Source organism: Moschus berezovskii, chromosome 1, assembly GCF_049115385.1.
Source record: "Moschus berezovskii isolate FMDL1 chromosome 1, NW_MosBer_1.0, whole genome shotgun sequence".
Lineage (NCBI taxonomy): Eukaryota > Metazoa > Chordata > Mammalia > Artiodactyla > Moschidae > Moschus > Moschus berezovskii.
The window spans coordinates 86276949-86296559 of NC_142460.1; the positions used below are offsets into that span (position 1 = coordinate 86276949).

At 37.7% G+C, this 19611-nt stretch overlaps 1 protein-coding gene across 3 annotated transcripts in view; it reads right to left on the minus strand.

The window, feature by feature from the left end:
- Positions 1-19213, minus strand: part of GSK3B (glycogen synthase kinase 3 beta) — a 215221-nt gene extending 196008 nt beyond the window's left edge. For all 3 annotated transcript variants that reach the window (XM_055434913.2, XM_055434834.2, XM_055434986.2), the window contains exon 1: positions 18561-19213. In XM_055434913.2, coding sequence (XP_055290888.1) covers positions 18561-18648 — 88 coding nt within the window. In that variant the 5' untranslated portion in view covers positions 18649-19213. The remainder of the gene's footprint in view (positions 1-18560) is intronic.
- Positions 19214-19611: the final 398 nt, after the last annotated feature.

Sequence of the window (19611 nt, forward strand, 5' to 3'; positions counted from 1 at the left end):
TACCAGAGGTAGCAAGGCTCCATTTCTGCACATCATTCACATTCACTTAGGACAGTAAAGGAGTTAATAAGAGCTCAAGATCAAATTACCTTGGTTGGAATCCAAACTCTGCCATCTGCTGGTTAGGAAATCTTGGCAAAAGTTACCTACCCTGTCTAAGCCTCAATTTCCTCAACGATAATGGGATCTGGCTTATAACTGACTTTGCAATATAGATTTCAACCAAATTTGTTACCTATCTCTTATAGCCACTGATTCATAGACAGCCTGTATTAATTTTAAAGCAAGGTATTTGCTTTTAAAATTTTTACTTCGAAAGGATACAACAATTTATTTATATATGACTGACAATTTACTTTCTCCTTGGTAAGCAACATTAATAAAAAGCAAAAGTTTCAACGCCTTACCCTAGGAAACATTAGTTCAACCAATTCCCCAGAATTTTCGTATTTTCTTTCCAATTATAAACAGCATATAGAGCAGCAGTTAAAAGTACAAATTCAAAGTACGACGACAAAATTTCCTTGCTGTGTAAGGCTCTCTAAGCCTCAGTTTCCTCATTTGTAAATTATATTTGCCTTACCAAATTGTGGTAAAGATGAAATAAGACAGAAATGAATTCTTTAGTACAGTGTACTGACCTACTAAGTACTGAAAAACTTTTTGTCTTTCACTTAAAAGTCTGGTGGCCTGAATTCAACATGCTGAAACTATTGCCTACTAGCTGTGAGATTCTGAATAAGTCAAATACAGTGCTTTTAACTCCATTATCCATTAAGTGAAGAGACTATTACCTCAAAGCATATGAAAGTTAAATGAAGTTAATAGTGCTTGGCACACAGTAAACACGCAAAGGGTAGCTGAATCTGAATTATTCTAGTTCTAAGATCTGAGCTACCATCATTAGCATCTAGGGATGCTAGATGCTATTGATCATTACCATAAACTTTTTTCTATTAACTTCTTCCCCAACTCTCACTCCTATGGTCAAATGCAGCATTTACAGTACACAGACTTTCCCAGGTATATGTGAGAAACAAAAATATGTCGTTGTTGTTAATTGGGACACAAAGTAAAAATACAATTTTAAACAATATCTTACTCTCAAACTAATATGATGTCATATAAAGACAATGAGATCAGAGATTCTCTGCCTCTGGGGATCTTTCTTCTCTAAGGACCCCAGGAATCGGCCCACCTGCTCTTACTTTAGAAATCATACCATTCATTTCTTACTAAGTACTCATTCACCAGTATGGCTGAAATGTAATACTAGAACATTTCCTCTATCCTTTGAAAGTGCAGAGTCATTCTTCAATTTTCATTAAATTAACAGAGGTAAATACATACTGTAAAGTCTCAAAACCCTCCCAATAAAGGTTATCCCTGTTCAACTGAATTTAAATAAAATTATGCTTTCTTCGTTAGTAACTCCTACTCTTAGATTTCAATGGCACAGCAAGCATTTGGTACTTACAGAGAAAACAGAATCTCTTTCAAGAATCATGCCCTAGTCAGCCAAACATCTCACAACCGGTCAAAGAAGCAGATATAATTTTGATCAGTAAAAACCAAATTATTACCCTGACAACATGCTTTCTCAAAACTCAATATAGACAGCTAAGATTTATAGCTATTTAAGAAATTGGATTATTTAGTAAAGAAAGCCCAAGTTGTTTACTAATATTTCTTACTTTCTCTGGGAAAGTTCAAATGATATACTAATATACACTAGTATTTCAGACAAAAAAATAATAAAATAAAAAGTGGCCCTGTAAAAATTAAAGTTTTCATAAATCCCTACAAGTTAATTACATGTCCAAGTATATCCATGGTGAAAGGGCCTGTTCATATATAAATAGTCTATTTACTTTGGCTCTCACAGAATAAGCTACTTGGTAAAAATAAGGAAACTGACATCACTTTTCATCACTCTAAATCTCTCTTCTACCCTCACCCAATTCAAATAAACTTCTGGAAGGCTTGGGGATACTGTACCAGCTAGACAGGCTCAATGTTTCAAAAGTATTATGCTGACCAACCAGTGCAATCGAGCACCTGAGCTCTTTCATTCAGCTATCCATTCAGAGTTCATACCCCTCTTGTGCTAAGCACATAGTATAAAACAGTGTCTGTACCTCTCTTTTCTTTCCCTACTATTGCTCCTTTGTGTTTAAACAAAAACCTAGGTTTAACTTCATGAATTCTTATATCAAAGCTTTAAAATGCATCTAAAACCTCAGTGATAGTTTGATGACCTAGAAACTCTAACATCATGTAACTATCATGTATAGTATACAGGTAACTATCACGACAAATTGCCTTCAACTCAAAATACATATTAAGTAAACCACTATAGAAAGCACTGTGTTCCACACTGAGGAAATACAAAGGTGAGTAAAATACTGTTATCGCCATACTCAAATTTATACTCACCCAGGGAGAGACAAGGAGAAGGCAATGGCAGCCCACTCCAGTACTCTTGCCTAGAAAATCCCATGGACGGAGGAGCCTGGAAGGCTGCAGTCCATGGGGTCGCTGAGGGTCGGACACGACTGAGCGACTTCACTTTCACTTTTCACTTTCATGCATTGGAGAAGGAAATGGTAACCCACTCCAGTGTTCTTGCCTGGAGAATCCCAGGGATGGGGAAGCCTGGTGGGCTCCCGTCTATGGGGTCACACAGAGTCAGACACGACTGAAGTGACTTAGCAGCAGCAGCAGGGAGAGACAAAACAAGTAGATAAAGTAGAACACAAAAAAAGTGTGCTATAGGAGTTACATGCACGTAACTGCATTTCATGCTTTGGGGTAAAATGTGTGGAAAACTAAGTAGTTGAGGTGGCATATGAAAGTCTGAAAGCTGAGTGAATCTCTGAAACAGCAAGAGGAGAGAATTTATGCCAAAGAATATTTAGATTAATAAGAACCCATTGGGACCAGGACAATCATGGCAGTAACATCTAACAAGTATATCAATAACACTTTTAATATACATCTTAAGTGTGCTAAAATATGGGGAAAAAATCATTACCTCCTACACCAAGCACCTTTCTGAAGAACATAAATCTCTCAACCTCTTTAATGTGGTACAAAATTTCAAAAAACTGAAGACATGACAAAAACCAAAACAAAGCAATTAGACAAATCAATGCAGTGTTTTTAAACTACATATATATATACCTTATCTATTCCTTATTTATTCCTTTAGAATAAGTAGACTATATACACATGTATTTGACTATATGATTAGACAGACTAACAACAATATTATACAATAACATAATTCCTGTAAAATTCTAAACTGCTCAACATGTGGCTACTAAGCACTTAAAATGTGACTACCCCAAATCAGGACATGCTGTAAGAGTAAAATACCCACTAGGTTGTGAAGTCAGCAAAAACAAGACCAGGAGCTAACTTTGGTTCAGATCATGAACTCCTTATTGCAAAATTCAGACTTAAATTGAAGAAAGTAGGGAAAACCACTGGACCATTCAGGTATGACCCAAATCAAATCCCTCATGATTATACAATGGAAATGAGAAATAGATTCAAGGGATTAGACCTGATAGAGTGCCTGAAGAACTACGGACAGAGGTTCGTGACACTGTACAGGAGGCAGTGATCAAGACCATCCCCAAGAAAAAGAAATGCAAAAAGGCAAAATGGTTGTCTGAGGAGGGCTCACAAATAGCTGAGAAAAGAAGAGAAGCTAAAGGCAAAAGAGAAAAGGAAACATTTACCCATCTGAATGCAGAGTTCAAAACAACAGCAAGGTGAGATAAGAAAGACTTCCTCTGTGATCAATGCAAAAACCAATGGAACAAGATAAAAAGCCCAGAAATAAACTCATGCACCTTCGGGTACCTTATTTTTGACAAAGGAGGCAAATTGTGCTGAGTAAACTGGACAGCTACATGGAAAAGAATGAAATTAGAACACTTCCTAACACCATACACAAAGATGAACTCAAAATGGATTAAAGACCTAAATGTAAGACCAGAAACTATAAAAACTCTTAGAGCAAAACACAGGCAGAACACATGATGACATAAATCAAAGCAAGATCTTCTATGACCCAACTCCTAGAGAAATGGAAGTAAAAATGTGGGACCTGATAAACCTAAAAAGCTTTGGCACAGCCAAGGAAGCTATAAGGTGAGAAGACAACCCTCAGAATAAGAGAAAATAATAGCAACTGAAACAAATGACAAAGGATTAATTTCCAAAATATACAAGCAGCTCATACAACTCAAAACCAGAAAAACAAACAACCCAATCAAACAGTGGGAAAAGACCTAAACAGACATTTCTCTAGAGAAGACACATAGGTGGCTAACACATGAAAAGATGCTCAGCATCACTCATTATTAGAGAAATGCAAATCAAAACTTCAATGAGATACCTCCTCACACCAGTCAGAATGACCATCATCAAAAAGTCCACAAACAATAAATGCTAGAAAGGGTGTGGAGAAAAGGGAACACTCTTGCACTGTTAATGGAAATGTAAACAGATACAGCCACTATGGAAGACGGTATGGAGATTCCTTAAAAAACTAGGAATAAAACCACCATATGACCCAGCAATCCCACTCCTAGGCATATACACTGAGGAAACCAAAACTGAAAAAGACACATGCTTCCCAATGTTCACTGCAGCACTACTGACAATAGCTAGAACACGGAAGCAACCTAGATGTCCATCAACAGATGAAGGGATAAAGAAGTTGTGGTACATTCACACAATGGAATATTACTCAGCCATAAAAGGGAATGCATTTGAGACAGTTCTAATGAGGTGGAGGAATCTAGAACCTATCATACAGAGTGTAGTAAGTCAGAAATACAAAGACAAATATCATACTCTAACACATATATACAGAATCTAGAAAAATGGTACTGAAAAATTTATTTACAGGGCAGTAATGGAGAAAAAGACATAGAGAACAGACATATGGACATGGGGAGAGGGGAAGACAGGGTGACATGTGGAAAGAGTAACATGGAAACTTACATTACCATATGTAAAATCGATAGCCAACGGGAATTTGCTGTATGGCTCAGGAAACTCAAACAGGAGCTCTGCATCAGTCTGGAAGGGTGGGATGGGGAGGAGATGGAAGGGAGGTTCAAAAGGGAAGGGATATATGTACACTTATGGCTGATTCATTTTGAGGTATGACAGAAAACAACAAAATTCTGTAAAGCAATTATCCTTCAATTTAAAAAAAATGCAAATAAATAAAGGAAAACAAGAGAATGGGAAAGACTAGAGATCTCTTCAAGAAAATGAGAGATACCAAGGAAACGTTTCATGCAAAGATGGGCTCAATAAAGGACAGAAATAGTATGGACCTAACAGAAGCAGAAGAGATTAAGAGGAGGTGGTAAGAATACACAGAAGAAATCTACAAAAAAGATCTTCATGACCCAGATGACCATGATGCTGTGATAACTCACCTAGAACCAGACATCCTGGAGTGTGAAGTCAAGTGGGCCTTAGGAAGCATCACTATGAACAAAGCTAGTGGAGAAAATGGAATTGCAGTTGAGCTATTTCAAATCCTGAAAGATGATGCTGTGAAAGTGCTGCACTCAATATGCCAGCAAATTTGGAAAACTCAACAGTGGCCACAGAACTGGAAAAGGTCACTTTTCATTCCAATCCCAAAGAAAGGAAATGCCAAAGAATGTTCAAACTATCACACAATTACACTCATCTCACATGCTAGCAAAGTAATGCTCAAAATTCTCCAAAGTAGGCTTCAACAGTACATAAACCGAGAACTTCCAGGTTTTCAAACTGGTTTTAGAAAAGGCAGAGGAACCAGAGATCAAATTGCCAACATTCACTGGATCATAGAAAAAGCAAGAGAGTCCCAGAAAAACATCTACTTCTGCATTATTGACTACACCAAAGCCTTTATGACTGTGTGAATCACAACAAACTGTGGAAAATCTTAAAGAAATGGAAATACAGACCACCTGACCTGCCTCCTGAGAAATCTGTATGCAGGTCAAGAAGCAACAGTTAGAACCAGATGTGGAACAATGGACTTGTTCCAAATTGGGAAAGGAGTACGTCAAGGCTGTTTATTGTCACCCTGCTTATTTAACTTATATGCAGAGTACATCACGTAAAATGCCGGGCTGGATGAAGCACAAGCTGGAATCAAGATTGCCAGAAGTATCAATAACTTGAGATATGCAGATAACATCACCCTTATGGCAGAAGAACTAAAGCGCCTCTTGATGAAAGTGAAAGAGGAGAGTGAATAAGTTGGCTTAAAACTCAACATTCAAAAACTGAGATCATGGCATCTGGTCCCATCACTTCATGGCAAACAGATGGGGAAAACAATGGAAACAGTGACAGACTTTATTTTCTTGGGCTCCAAGATCATTGCAGACAATGACAGCAGTCATGAAATTAAAAGATGCTTGCTCCTTGGAATTAAAGTTATGACCAACATAGACAGCATATTAAAAAGCAGAGACATTACCTTGCCAACAAAGGTTGGTCTAGTGAAAGCTGTGGTTTTTCCAGTAGTCATGTATGGATGTGAGAATTGGACTATTAAAAAAACTGAGTGCTGAAGAATTGATGCTTTTGAATTGTGGTGTTGGAGAAGACTCTTGAGAGTCTCCTGGACTGCAAGGAGATCCAACCAGTCCACCCTAAAGGAAATCAGTCCTGAATATTCATTAGAAGAACTGATGCTGAAGCTCCAATACTTTGGCCACCTGATGTGAAGAACCGACTCCTTAGAAAAGACCCTGATGCTGGGAAAGATTGAAGGCAGGAGGAGAAGGAGTGACAGAGGATAAGACTCAATGGACATGAGTTTGAACAAGCTCCAGAAGTTGGTGATGGACAGGGAAGCCTGGCGTGCTATGATTCATGGGGTCACAAAGAGTCGGAAACAACTGAGCAACTGAACTGAACTGAACTGAGGTTGTGAAGGTTTAGTACCAAATAAAAGAATGCAAAATTTATCATTAGTAAATTACATGTTGAAATAATACTTTGGGGATACCCTACTTTAAATATATCCTTAAAATTAAGTTCACCTGTCTTTTTACTTTTTTTTTTTAAAGTGACTCCTAGAAAATTTTAAATCACGCATATGATTTACATTTGTGACTTGCATTATATTTCTATTGAAGAGGTCTGGTTTAAACAACTACTTAACATTTATATTGTTCAGATTTCTGTACTTGCTTCATACTGTTCCTTCATGTTGGCATAGTAATCACTTGATCGTGATACAAATAACCTTCCAAACATCTATGCCTCAATGTCTAGAAACTAAAATGATGAGACACCTGCCACAAAAGTGTATCAGTTTCTTAACTACTCTTTTGGAGCAAATGTGAAAAAAACAACTGACTATAAACTTTTCCAGATACATTTACCAAACAGTTAATACTCCAGGCACTGCTGGCTGATGTCATGAAACTATGTTAGGTAAGAACTGCTCAGGGATGCAAAGACATGGGATCCAGGAAATAAAGAGCAACGAAAGAAGTTAGAGGATGACAGCTGTACAGCAGGGGCCTGGAGAGGAACCAGGCCAGATCCCAGTAGGAGAGGACTCTAGGAAAAGGGACACTCCAGGAAAAGAAAGTAGGGTAGGGCAGTCTAGAGAATGCTTAATAAATTTGAGGCGAAAAAAGAAAAACAAAATCAAGTCTGTGATCATTGCAAGCTGTGCAAGAAAAAGAAAATGGCAACAAAAAAGTATATTAAAAAAGTGAAAGAAAGCAAAGGAAATGTGATTATCATTCAGAAACAACATAACTCTTTAAAATGTTAAAACAGAGTTCCCATACCTTAGCAATCCCACTCCTAGGTATATACCCCAAAGATGTGAAAACATGTTCACACAAAAACTTGTTCACAAATGTTCATTTCAGTATGATTCATAATAGCCAAAAAGCAGAAACTATCCAAAAGTTCACTGATGAATGGATAAATTATTCAGCAATAAAAGTAATGGAATAACAATAAATGCTACAACACAGATCAACCTAGCAGACATTATGAAAAGTAAAAGAAACCAGTCACAAAAGACCACATATTTCATGATTCAATTTATATGAAATGTCAAGAACAGGGAAATTCACAGACAGAGAGTAGATTAATGGTTGCCTAGAACTGGGAGGACGGGAAATATAACTACCACTGGATACAGGAAGGAGAAGGAATGACTACTACTGGATACAGGGTTTCTTTTGCAGCTGATTAAAAATATTCTAAAATTAGATTGTGGTGACAGTTTCACCATTCTGTGAGTACTGGAAACCACTGAGCTGTATACCTTAAATTAATAAATTTTGTGCTATATGAATTACATCTCAATAATGAGTTGGACTGTGAAGAAAGCTGAGCACCAAAGAATTGATGCTTCTGAACTGTGCTGTTGGAGAAGACTCTTGAGAGTCCCTCGGACTGCAAGAAGGAGATCCAACCAGTCCATCCTAAAGGAGACCAGTCCTGTGTGTTCATTGGAAGGACTGATGCTGAAGCTGAAACTCCAATACTTTGGCCACCTCATGCGAGGAGTTGACTTATTGGAAAAGACCTTGATGCTGGGAGGGATTGGGGGCAGGAGAAGGGGACAACAGAGGATGAGATGGCTGGATGGCATCACCGATTCGATGGACATGAGTTTGGGTAAACTCTGGGAGTTGGTGATGGACAGGGAGGCCTGGAGTGCTGAGATTCATGGGGTCGCAAAGAGTCAGACACAACTGAGCGACTGAACTGAACCGAATGCATTTTTTAAAAGGAAACGTAATCAGTGTACACTATTCACGTTTGCAAAGAATACTGCTTAACATCTAGATAATTATTTAATGATTTAAATAAAATAATTAACTAAAAATGGTGGTATAGTTATATTAGTAAGATAATAAAAGGGACATAAGGATGACAATGAATAATATCAAGAATAATTTTAAGAAGCAGACAAATGTGCTATTAAAATTATGATAAAATTACTAGAGGCAATAGTTGTCATAGATAAAAGACTGCCTCTAAGAAACAGAAATGAAGAAAAGTTAAAATTCCATAAGACAACTTTCTGCACTATTTGATTTCTTTAAATCATATGATACAGTGGATTACTGTATAAAAACATTTTAATTTTTTAAGACTGAGGAATGCTTGGTTTAGAAGCAGAATGAAACCGTGCGCTCTTAAAGAGGTAAAAGGCACAGGCTTCACTGACACTGACGCACTCTGCGCCTCTGATCTCTCAAGAGAACAGGTTTTCTCATCTAAGATGTTCAAAAAAATGGCAAGTTCAAGGAAGAGTATCAATTATCTTTTGTCTTTTTCTTTACCATGAAATACACAACTATTTCCAGCAAGAACACATGTAACATCTACATGACACTACAGACCACTTCTCAAATACACAAGGAGTAGCAAATAATTTAAATGTACCACCAAGTATTCACTGGTCCTGACTATTATTTTACCTCTTATTATGAAGAGCAGCACTCTCCCGTTTTTGTATTTACTCTCCTCTAACTCATATTCAGAAAAATTAAGAGTCTGGTAATCTACTAGGATGAAAAACAATAGCAATTTACTAGAATAACTGATTTAAAGTTTGTTTTAACTCTAACACCTTATGCTAAAGGAAGTGTTAATTTAGGTCTGTATACACAAAATAAAATTCCATAGCAGAAATAACCTGTAAAAGTGGCTCAGCTGGTAAAGAATCTGCCCACAATGCGGGAGACCTGGATTTGATTCCTGGGTTGGGAAGATCCCCTGGAGAAGGGAAAGGCTACCCATTCCAGTACTCTGGCCTGGAGAATTCCATGGATTATACAGTCCATAGGGTCGCAAAGAGTCAGACTGAGTGACTTTCACTTTCACGTGGAAAGATACCTAAGAAATTGGAAGGCTGACTCTCCAGAAGAGAGGACTGATAGTTCCTTACAGAGCAGGAGGAGGAGAAAGATATCACTAAATACTTTTAAATTTTTGAATCATGTGAGTAATTCCCTTTTTAAATGCAAAATATGTAAATAAGACAAGCATGGAACTGTCTATCATACAGCATCCAATTAATATTATTATTGTGGTTATTACTATACATTATGTAAATATGATATACATATACATATTATTGTTAAAACCCTACAAACTCAAAGTTTCCCTCTTTCCTTCAGAGTTTAAATACTGTGTAAAATGTGAAAACTTTGAAATTCCAATAAGACACCAAATGCACCCACAATACTGACAGTCTGGTGCCAAGCATAAATAACTCCAGCACTTCTTTAGGTGCTGCCTCTACAAACTCGAAAGTCTAGTAGTAGCAATTTGACTCAGCTCAATAACTTCCACACAGATCATGAAGACAGTGATTAATCAATTAAAAAGAATTAGGTGATTTTATGGAATAAGGGAAGTAGAGGGAGTTACATTTTTAAAACATAGGTTACCCTGCCTTGGAAAGAAATCTGAAACATCTTCTCACTTACGTTAGTCAATTAAGCCAATAAGAATTTCTCCCCTCATAGCTCAGATGGTAAAGAATTTCTTAGACCTTCAAAAGAGAAAAAAGTACTTGATCATGACTGTTCTTTTTCTTCAAGTTAACAATTAAGATATCCACCTTTTTAATTCCAAAAGTGTATTTGGTAAAATTACTCTAACAGCCAATCATAAGAAAGATTAAATGACTCCATGCAGTGCCTCCTAAGTATTCCACAAGTATCAAAAGAAGGTATGAGCACATCAAAATCCTAACAGCAACTCCATATATTCCAAAGAAAAAATAAGACAACAAATCTTAAATCATGTAAAATGCTGCTGCTGAGAAATAATATATAGATGGACAATGGAAGAAAGAGCAGGAAATGATACTCTGGGGTAGCATACTGAAAACTTCAGTATCTTTATCTGTATCACTGAAAGTCAACCAGAGTTGGTCAACCAGACAGAGATGACCGAGTTCTCTTCCTCATCACGTCAGTAACCAAGAAATGAGGGGCTGTTTAATGCAGTGAGAAGTTACTAGAGAACCCCAGTAAACTAGAAGAGACTTTTCTGCCTTTTGTCCTTTTAAAAGAGTGAAGTTACTGTAATTTAACCTTCTCAAAATCAAAATTTTGAACAATTATCAGAGTGATTTCCCCTGACATTTTATAAGGCTACACTAAGTAACCCCAATATGCCTGTTTTCCTGCATTGTCTGTCTGAACTTTTTAGGTGTAATGTTTAATACCAGTGTAATTCATTCCCTTCTAATTTGCAGTTAAAAAAAAAAAACACAACTGAATGATTTAGAACTATGTGTTAAATGAAAAATGAACTCTAAATAAAAGCCAAAAAATAACCTATAAGGAAAAGTGCATGCACCATTTGTGGGAGAATTTTCACTGCTCAGGAACCTTTTTGGTTCACTTCCTGACTGTAAAATACCAAACAATTCCAACAAGGTGATACTCCAAATAATCCAATTGCACACTGATGCACAGCTGCTATTCTTTAATAACAGTAACAAACTGCGAAGGTTCACAGTTCCAGACAAAACAAGTGTCCAATTGACACCTGAATAATTAGTTGTGTACATACAATAATAAAAAAACGTCCAGAAGTTTGCTAACAACTATTAAAAGGAAGAGTAAAACACTTCACAATCTATAGGAAGAGAAGGAGAGAAATAATAATCCTTCAGTTCAGTTCAGTTCAGTCACTCAGTCGTGTCTGACGCTTTGCAACCCCATGAATCACAGCACGCCAGGCCTCCCTGTCCATCACCAACTCCCGGAGTTCACTCAAACTCGTGTCTATTGAGTCGGTGATGCCATCCAGCCATCTCATTCTCTGTCGTCCCCTTCTCCTCCTGCCCCCAATCCTTCCCAGCATCAGAGTCTTTTCCAGTGAGTCAACTCTTCGCATGAGGTGGCCAAAAAAATAATGGCTAATTTGGAGAATCACATTCTACTATTACCTGGAAATATAAATATATCAAATTTACTTGTGAACAATCAGTACTTTTCAATAAAAACTAGTGCTCCAAATGAACATTAAACAAACAAAAAATACTTATTATATTTCAATGTTTGTCTTAACAAGTTTTCCCTGAAATCTTAAAAGAATTGAGAGGTTTTTTTCCCCAATATAAGTATTTAAGTACTATATTTGCTAATAGGCATGCCTGAAACTAATTTCAACCGCATTATTAATCATGTAAGTCTTACACAATCACTGCTAAGTTATCAATGAAAACTATCCTAAAAGCAAAAGGTAGCTTATCTCTGGAATCCAAGCGTTAAGGTAACAGCAATCCATTCTCTATAAAATATACAATAAAGGGAAAAAAACTCTAGAATCAGAATGCTTATATTTGAATTCTATTAGAACAATTTTCTGGCCAGGTAATCTTGGACAAGTTGCTTCCCCTCCCTAAATCTCATTTACCTATCTATAAAGTGGGGATAATGGTACTAGCTACTTTTTGAGTTGTAATGATTAAAGTGAGCAGCTGCATTTGGCAGAGTGCTTATTAGCACATAATAAACATTCAATAGGCATATCACATGTCAATCATGTATTATTCACGGTTCCTTTCTATTAAAGCAACCGACTTATTTTTGGCTTCCTGAGACAAGGAATTCAACATGATACAATTAATGGTAATGAAAAATGGAGTGCTACTGCTAATGCTTTGCACCAATGTTACTAATATTTTGCCTGCCTGCCTACCTACCATCTCTTTGGCTTTAGGGCATACTTATTCAATACTAGGCCTGTAAATTCATTTAAATTGTATTGCCATCTAAAATGTAAGTTTCTATGGGAGTTCCCTGGTGGCCCTAGTAGTAAGAATTCTGGGCTGTTACTGTCATGGTCCAGGTTCAATCCCTGGTCCAGGAACTGAGATCCGGCAAGCTGCACAGAGCAGACAAAAAAAAAAAAAGTTTAATTTAAAAATAAAATACAAATTTCTAGGAAAATAATACCTCCTTCGTCAGGAATGTTTACTTTTCATTATTAAACTGATCTAAAAGGACAATCAAGAAATTAACAACTCCAGACTATATTAATAAGGTAAATGTTAAAGGTTCATATTTGTGTCATTGTTGGTCATGGTATCCTGAAGACAAAAAGAAAAGTTGGTTTGACAAAATTAGTTTCAAAATAACCAAAACATCACTGCCTCAATACAATCAAATTAAAATGCTTCTAAGGAAAGTATTCAACCCAAAAATATAAGATACAGCCATTTACGGAATTTCAACTTGCATTTCAACTTTGAAAGTAGACCTTTCTCCCCAAAACATAAGCACAAGTGAGAAAAGCGACTGTACACTAAGAATCCAAATCTACGAAGTTGTGTCTTTGTATCTTAGGCCAGACCAAGTATACTAAAGACATAGGTATAAACTGAAATAATTTACTAAATGTCCATTGTGCGCTGAATATCAACTCATTAAAAAGAAAAAAAAAACCTAGAATAAAAACTGTAATAATAAATAGAAATAAACACCGACTTTTATCAATTTAATGATAGGAAACTTCTGGGGAAACAAATTGTTCTCCTTTATGTCAGTTTTTCCTTGCTCTTCTATTTACATGAGAGTATGTGTTCAGTCATGTCTGACTCTTTGGGACCCCATGGACTGTAGCCCACCAGGCTCCTCTCCAGGCAAGAATACTGGAGTCGGTTGCCATGCCCTCCTCCAGGGGATCCTGCAGATTCAAGAGATTGAACCTGTGTCCCTTGCACTGCAGGCAGATTCTTTACCATCTGAGTCACCAGGGAAGCCCTCTATTCACATAGGTCTTCATGTAAATAAACATTTCTGTATCACACTCAACCTAAGTCAAAGACAATTACATAACTAAGGATAATTTGTACAACCCAAGATAGAAGCAAAGATCGCAACCTCTACTTTAAAATCAATGAACCATGAAAATATTTCTATCCTTGCAATCATGCAAGATTTCCTTCCTCTCCACACCACTGCCTTAACTGCCCCCAAAAAAATACACTAGAAAAATGATACTAAACATTCTAATAAATTCATTTACTCATGGTGATTATGTTCTTAGTATAACAATATCTGGGAAATCAGGTTGGTCCTGTTAGTGCCAGATATAATCCCATCACACCCACGTGCTCTGCCCCACCAATTCTCCTGTTGAAGGGTGGAACATCACAAGAGACTCGACAGTCCCACAGTCTGCCCAATCCCATCCCTGTCCCACAATCCCATGAGTGTTAAGTATGGAACTGTGGCACCAGGGTCAGCACACGCATGTTTCACAGCCTTCTCTAAACATAAAGAAAACACACACACAAAAACAGACCTCCCCTGGTCTCAGAATCTGCTGCTGACACTTAAGCTGGTTTCCCCAGCCTGCCTGTTTCTCCAAAACAGTATCTCACAGTGGCAACCCAAGTCCAAAACAAGGGGAGGACAGCACAGGGTACAAGTATGTGCTGATTTCCAGCTGAATCACGCAAATGAAATGAGAAGCTGTCACCTCATTTTCTAAATGTAATTCCCAATCAGTCGGGAATTGATTTATGAATCTCTGGGTTCCCCTGGAAGTTTTTCTTAGCACTTGTGCCTTTAAATCATTTCACAATTAACATTCTAGGGGCACATTTAACAAGACAGCATGCAATTCTTATATGATGGTCTAGTTTTTTAACAACTCTGGAAAGGTCTGGTTGGGAAGGGAATGAAATTTTAATGAAGATAAAATTCTGGTTTTCAGTTTCACACATGAGCTCTCTTTCACACTAGAAAATCTAGAAACTGGTGAAATTCTAATAACCTGATTCTTATATTACACAAAGAGATTAAACTCCTTCAGGAATAGAGTAACTCTGAGTTGCCACCTACTCTTTGGCTTTAGCCACCATACAACTAAATACTGCACAGCAATATGCAACTACTATTATTCTCTTCACCAAAGAAATCTGATATAAAAATCCTGTATGAGGAAATAACTTCTCATGACTTAGCTAGGCAACTAGCTAAATTTTCATTAATAGTTTATCAAAAGACTTATCACTAATATTTTAATAAAAAAATCACCATAGATAGCGCTTTACTGCCTCCATTTTGAGTAAAATATCATGTGACTCTACAGAAGAACTGTCCAGCTATTAATATTCATCTAATAATACTTGAATATGAATGCAGACCAAAAAAAAAAAAATTGGTACACCACATCGAGGTTAAAAAAAAAAAAAAAATCAAACATACTCTTCTAAACCGTATGAACACTTAGCACAACCAAGATAAAAGGCAAAAAGTAAATAAATGAATAAATAAACTTTTAATTTCTGCTGGAATCTGCATATTAACATTATTTTAAACAGCAAGGTTTACCTAAAATAACCATTATTTATGAGACTAATTTTAAGAACGTACCAAAGATTAAAGGCTGTATAAAATATCTAAAATTTTGTTACAGCTTAGTCCAAAAAATATTTTCATTGTTTTCAAATAAATTACCACCAGATTATTATAACTAGGTTTCAAGTGTGAGATCTTTTGAATTTACATTAATTTTTTTTTCTTTTTGAGAAATGGAAAGAATATAAATAAAAACTTTTAGTTTACTACTCCTGAAAATAAATCCAGCATTTTTAGACATAGAAAAATTAGAGGTAGTGCAATTAAAGACTGTTAAGTTAAATACGATTGCCAGTAACCAACTGGTGCCTGTTGAATTTCAAGAAAATCTATTGCATATTAAATTTTTAAAAAGTGAACTCATCTATCCTCTCATCTCAGCACTTTCTCAACTTTCCCATTACAATCAACAATATAACTTGGCGGTCAAATCTTCCAGACCAGTAACATCAGAATTTATTTTTAACTCCTGACTCCTTCCCAAATATTCCCCCCTTCAATCCAATCCAAAGTCCTGGCAGTTCATTCACGCTGTCTCTCAAATGTGTTTTCATTCGATTTTCAACTTTGCTTTATATTCTCTCACTGTTCACAACATACTCTGCTATTCCCTAAAAGGGCTCTGATGTCTGGTTTCTAACTCATCAACTTTGCTGCTCAAACCATCTTCAAATATTTTGTTCCGCAACCTATACTAAATTCCAAACTCTCTTGAATCTCAACCAAAAACATAAGCCCCCTCTGCTTTCCATCAGTTAACATATTTCTCGAATTCCATCTCTTCTTATTTTCCTATTTAGGCCCCTTTTATTCAGATTTACTAACTTGCTTTATAAATGCAAAAATACAAACGTCACCGTCTCTGTGCCTCTGTCCGTTCTGTTCACATAGAATCCTTTATGCTTCTCAATTTAAGTTACTGCCTCCTTCAACACCTGCCTTAAAACATACCTCTTTAAGAAGTCTTCTCTCCAAGCCATCTGCCTCATGCCTTTATTTTTTGTCCCTCTGAACAAAGAATTCTATTGCATTTATAATACTGCAGTCATCACATTACTGTTTTCACGTTTTGTCCCATAATCTGTCTCAAAAACTGATAAGCTTTTCATGCCAAGGACTATAATTTCTTATCGCTTAAACAGCGGTCCCTTAGAACACCAGCGCTCCAACAAAGTCTTTCTTCCAAAATGTATTTAAAGTTAAGGTTGTCAAAAACACATAGTCAGCACTGAACTCCAACTTTTTAAATGTTAAGCTGACCTATATGGTAACAGAAAATCAACATTTTAACCTGCACTTTGCAAGAGTTACTCCATCTTCAGTCAACATCCACACAGGATTCAAAGAAAATCCTGTGAACTAAATGAAAAGTCACCAAATTTAATATTATTAGGTATCCCATTCTGTTCTCTGAATAAACTAATTACCTAAAATTGATTTCGAGTGGTCTTTAAACTAAGATGAAAAACATACTAACACTCCAGTACCACAAGAGGCTCTTAAGAAGCTATTATAAGATTTGCTTCATCATAGCTGAAAATTACCCCAGAATTTTAAAATATTCCTCTCAAATGACCCCATGAAGTGCTTAGAAAGCTTGACCATTCCCTGAAAGATGCATCATCAGCTTCCCTCTTCACATACTCTGCATTCTGAACTAGCTAGTCACCAAAAAAAAATTTAACTCTCAAAAATAATCTCCCATTCAGCTATTACCTTAGACTACCCTGTTTCAGACAAGTTCCAAAACCCTACATGAATTAAAATCCTGAGTTCAAATAAGAGTGTTCATTTTATGATCAATTTCACATAACAGCATATACTTTTTTTAAAATCTCAATTAAATTCTCTCCTTCTAAGCAGTAAAACAGTTTTTCTTTGCCCTCATTCATGCCCCTTTCTGAAGAAATAAGGAAACTATAATACTGATATTTCTGTCAAATTCTTTAAGTATGTTTAAACACACTGACATGAAATATCACATAAACATATCCATAAGCAGAGATACATTAAAACACTAGATACTGACTATACCAAGCACTCAAAACAGACTTTTTGAGCACAAATCTGGGAAGAGTATAGACGTCTAGCAACAACCTTGAACAAAGCCCAAATACCATCTGGGACCACAACCTTCTGCAAAACCTGTGATGGAAAAGTCTAAATCCATATTCTTCTAACTTCATAGTCTTATCTGAATTCGAAAGGAAAACAATGCAAGAGTATTGTAAGTAGTCCTAAGAAGGAACCCCTGAACTCTAGATCATTTAGCAAGCACTGAAAGCAACGGCACCCTAAAGCTGAACTTTAATGATGAGTCAGTGACAATTAACATTCAACTTACTATTTGGCAACATGACAACATAAGCCCCATTCAAAACTCGGACCTACTTTCAAGTTACCTTTTGATTAAACATTAACTCTATAGTGGTAGATTGGCAATGTCAAAACGGGAAGGTTAAGAGATAACGTATTAAACCACGTATCCAATTTAGAACAACGCATGTTGAGATACTACTGCTACTATCTATCAGCGGCACCGGTGCCTTCTAAAGGGACGAATCAAAGCTCGCCTTCAAACCGAAATGTGGTTACTTAGCAAGTTCATCTCTGGATTAAGAACAAACACTTTGTATAGTCACACAAGCAAGAAAGAAATGTTAGGAGACGGTGACATTTACCTCTTCCATTAAGTATAGAAAACTATGGTAACCCTCGAGACCTTAGCGAACTAAACTATCCCTCATTCCAAAAGACACACTCTGGAAAAGCACATAATGGTTTATGAGTCTTGTCCTTCGCTTTATTCAAAAGGATGAGCAATTAAACACCTCCATCACTATTTTAAGGTGGAAACACTCAACCACTTAATAAAGCTGACTATCAATTGCTAGAAAACTAAGAAAAGAACTAAGTTTCAGACAGAATCATCCAAATAAAAATCACGTTCCCTCGATTCAAGGTTAATGAGACCGGGGAAGGGATATGGGAGGAGGAAAAAAGGAAGCTGCCTCATCCTTGACTGAAGACAGGTTTTTGCCCTTTCCCATTACCTCTGTTTTATCAGCAGGTCTCGTATTTTAAAATCCTGGTATTTCAAAGTCTCTTATTCAAAGGGGAGGTGGAGAAGGGGTGTAAAATAAAATCAATACTCACTGCTAACTTTCATGCTGCCAAAAGCTGAAGGCTGCTGCACTGGCTTGCAGCTCTCCGCAAAGGAGGTGGTTCTGGGCCGCCCTGACATGATCACTCTTTTTCCGAATCACCTTTTTTCCTTCCTTCCTCCTTTTCTTCCTTTTGTTTTATGTTGGGGTGTTAGGTTAATGATAAATGCAGCATTAAGTTCTCCCACAGGAAAAAGAAAAAGACTTCGTCCTCTTGCCTTTTCACTTCTTTTGTACAGCTATTTAAAAAAGCGAGCGATGTATTTCTCCTTGAAGACAGATTAGCACGGATATTTAACATATAGACGATCCGGGGCTGGGAAAAAAATACAATTCTTTCCCCTCCCTTTCCTTGGAGGGCAGAAATGGGTGGGAGGTCCTAAAAAATATATATCACGTGAAACGGGGACAAATACTGGATTGAAAATAAGTACTCTGAATATTATATTTTCCTCGGGGATTTTTTTTCCGAGTCAATGAAGAAGGGAAGCGGCGGAAGGATCACGAGTCTCACGCTTGAAAAGAAGGGGGGATGGGAAGGAGGGAGGGAGAGGGAGGGGTGGCTCGGAGATGCGTCGGGAAACGCTGCGGCTCCGGCAGCGGCAAGGATCCGGCGGGCTGACGGCGGGGGCCCGGCGAACTGGAAGGCGGCGGAGTCGCGAGTCAGTCAGAGTCGGGCGGTGGCGGCGGCTCTTCCCCTCATTGCGCCAGGAGCAGCTGCAGGCGGCGGCTGGATCCAGCGGCCATGGCGGCGGCGGCGGCGGAGGCAGCTCCCTTCAGACCCCAGGCAGCGGCTCCTCGACTGCTCCCCATACGCCGGGGACATGGGAACCCGGCAACCGCTTCCGTCCCTCGGGGCCCCCTCCCCCGTCCAAGGCACCGGCGCGGCCGCCCTCCCGCCCCTCGCTTCTGCACAGTCCCGCTCAGGAAGTGTCCGCGCTTTGCCCCCAGCCCGGAGCCTTGTCAGCGGCTGCGGGGTCGGCTCCTCCTCGCTTCCTTCCTTCCTTCCTTTGTCACTCGGTCCGGGCGGCGGCGACGGCGGC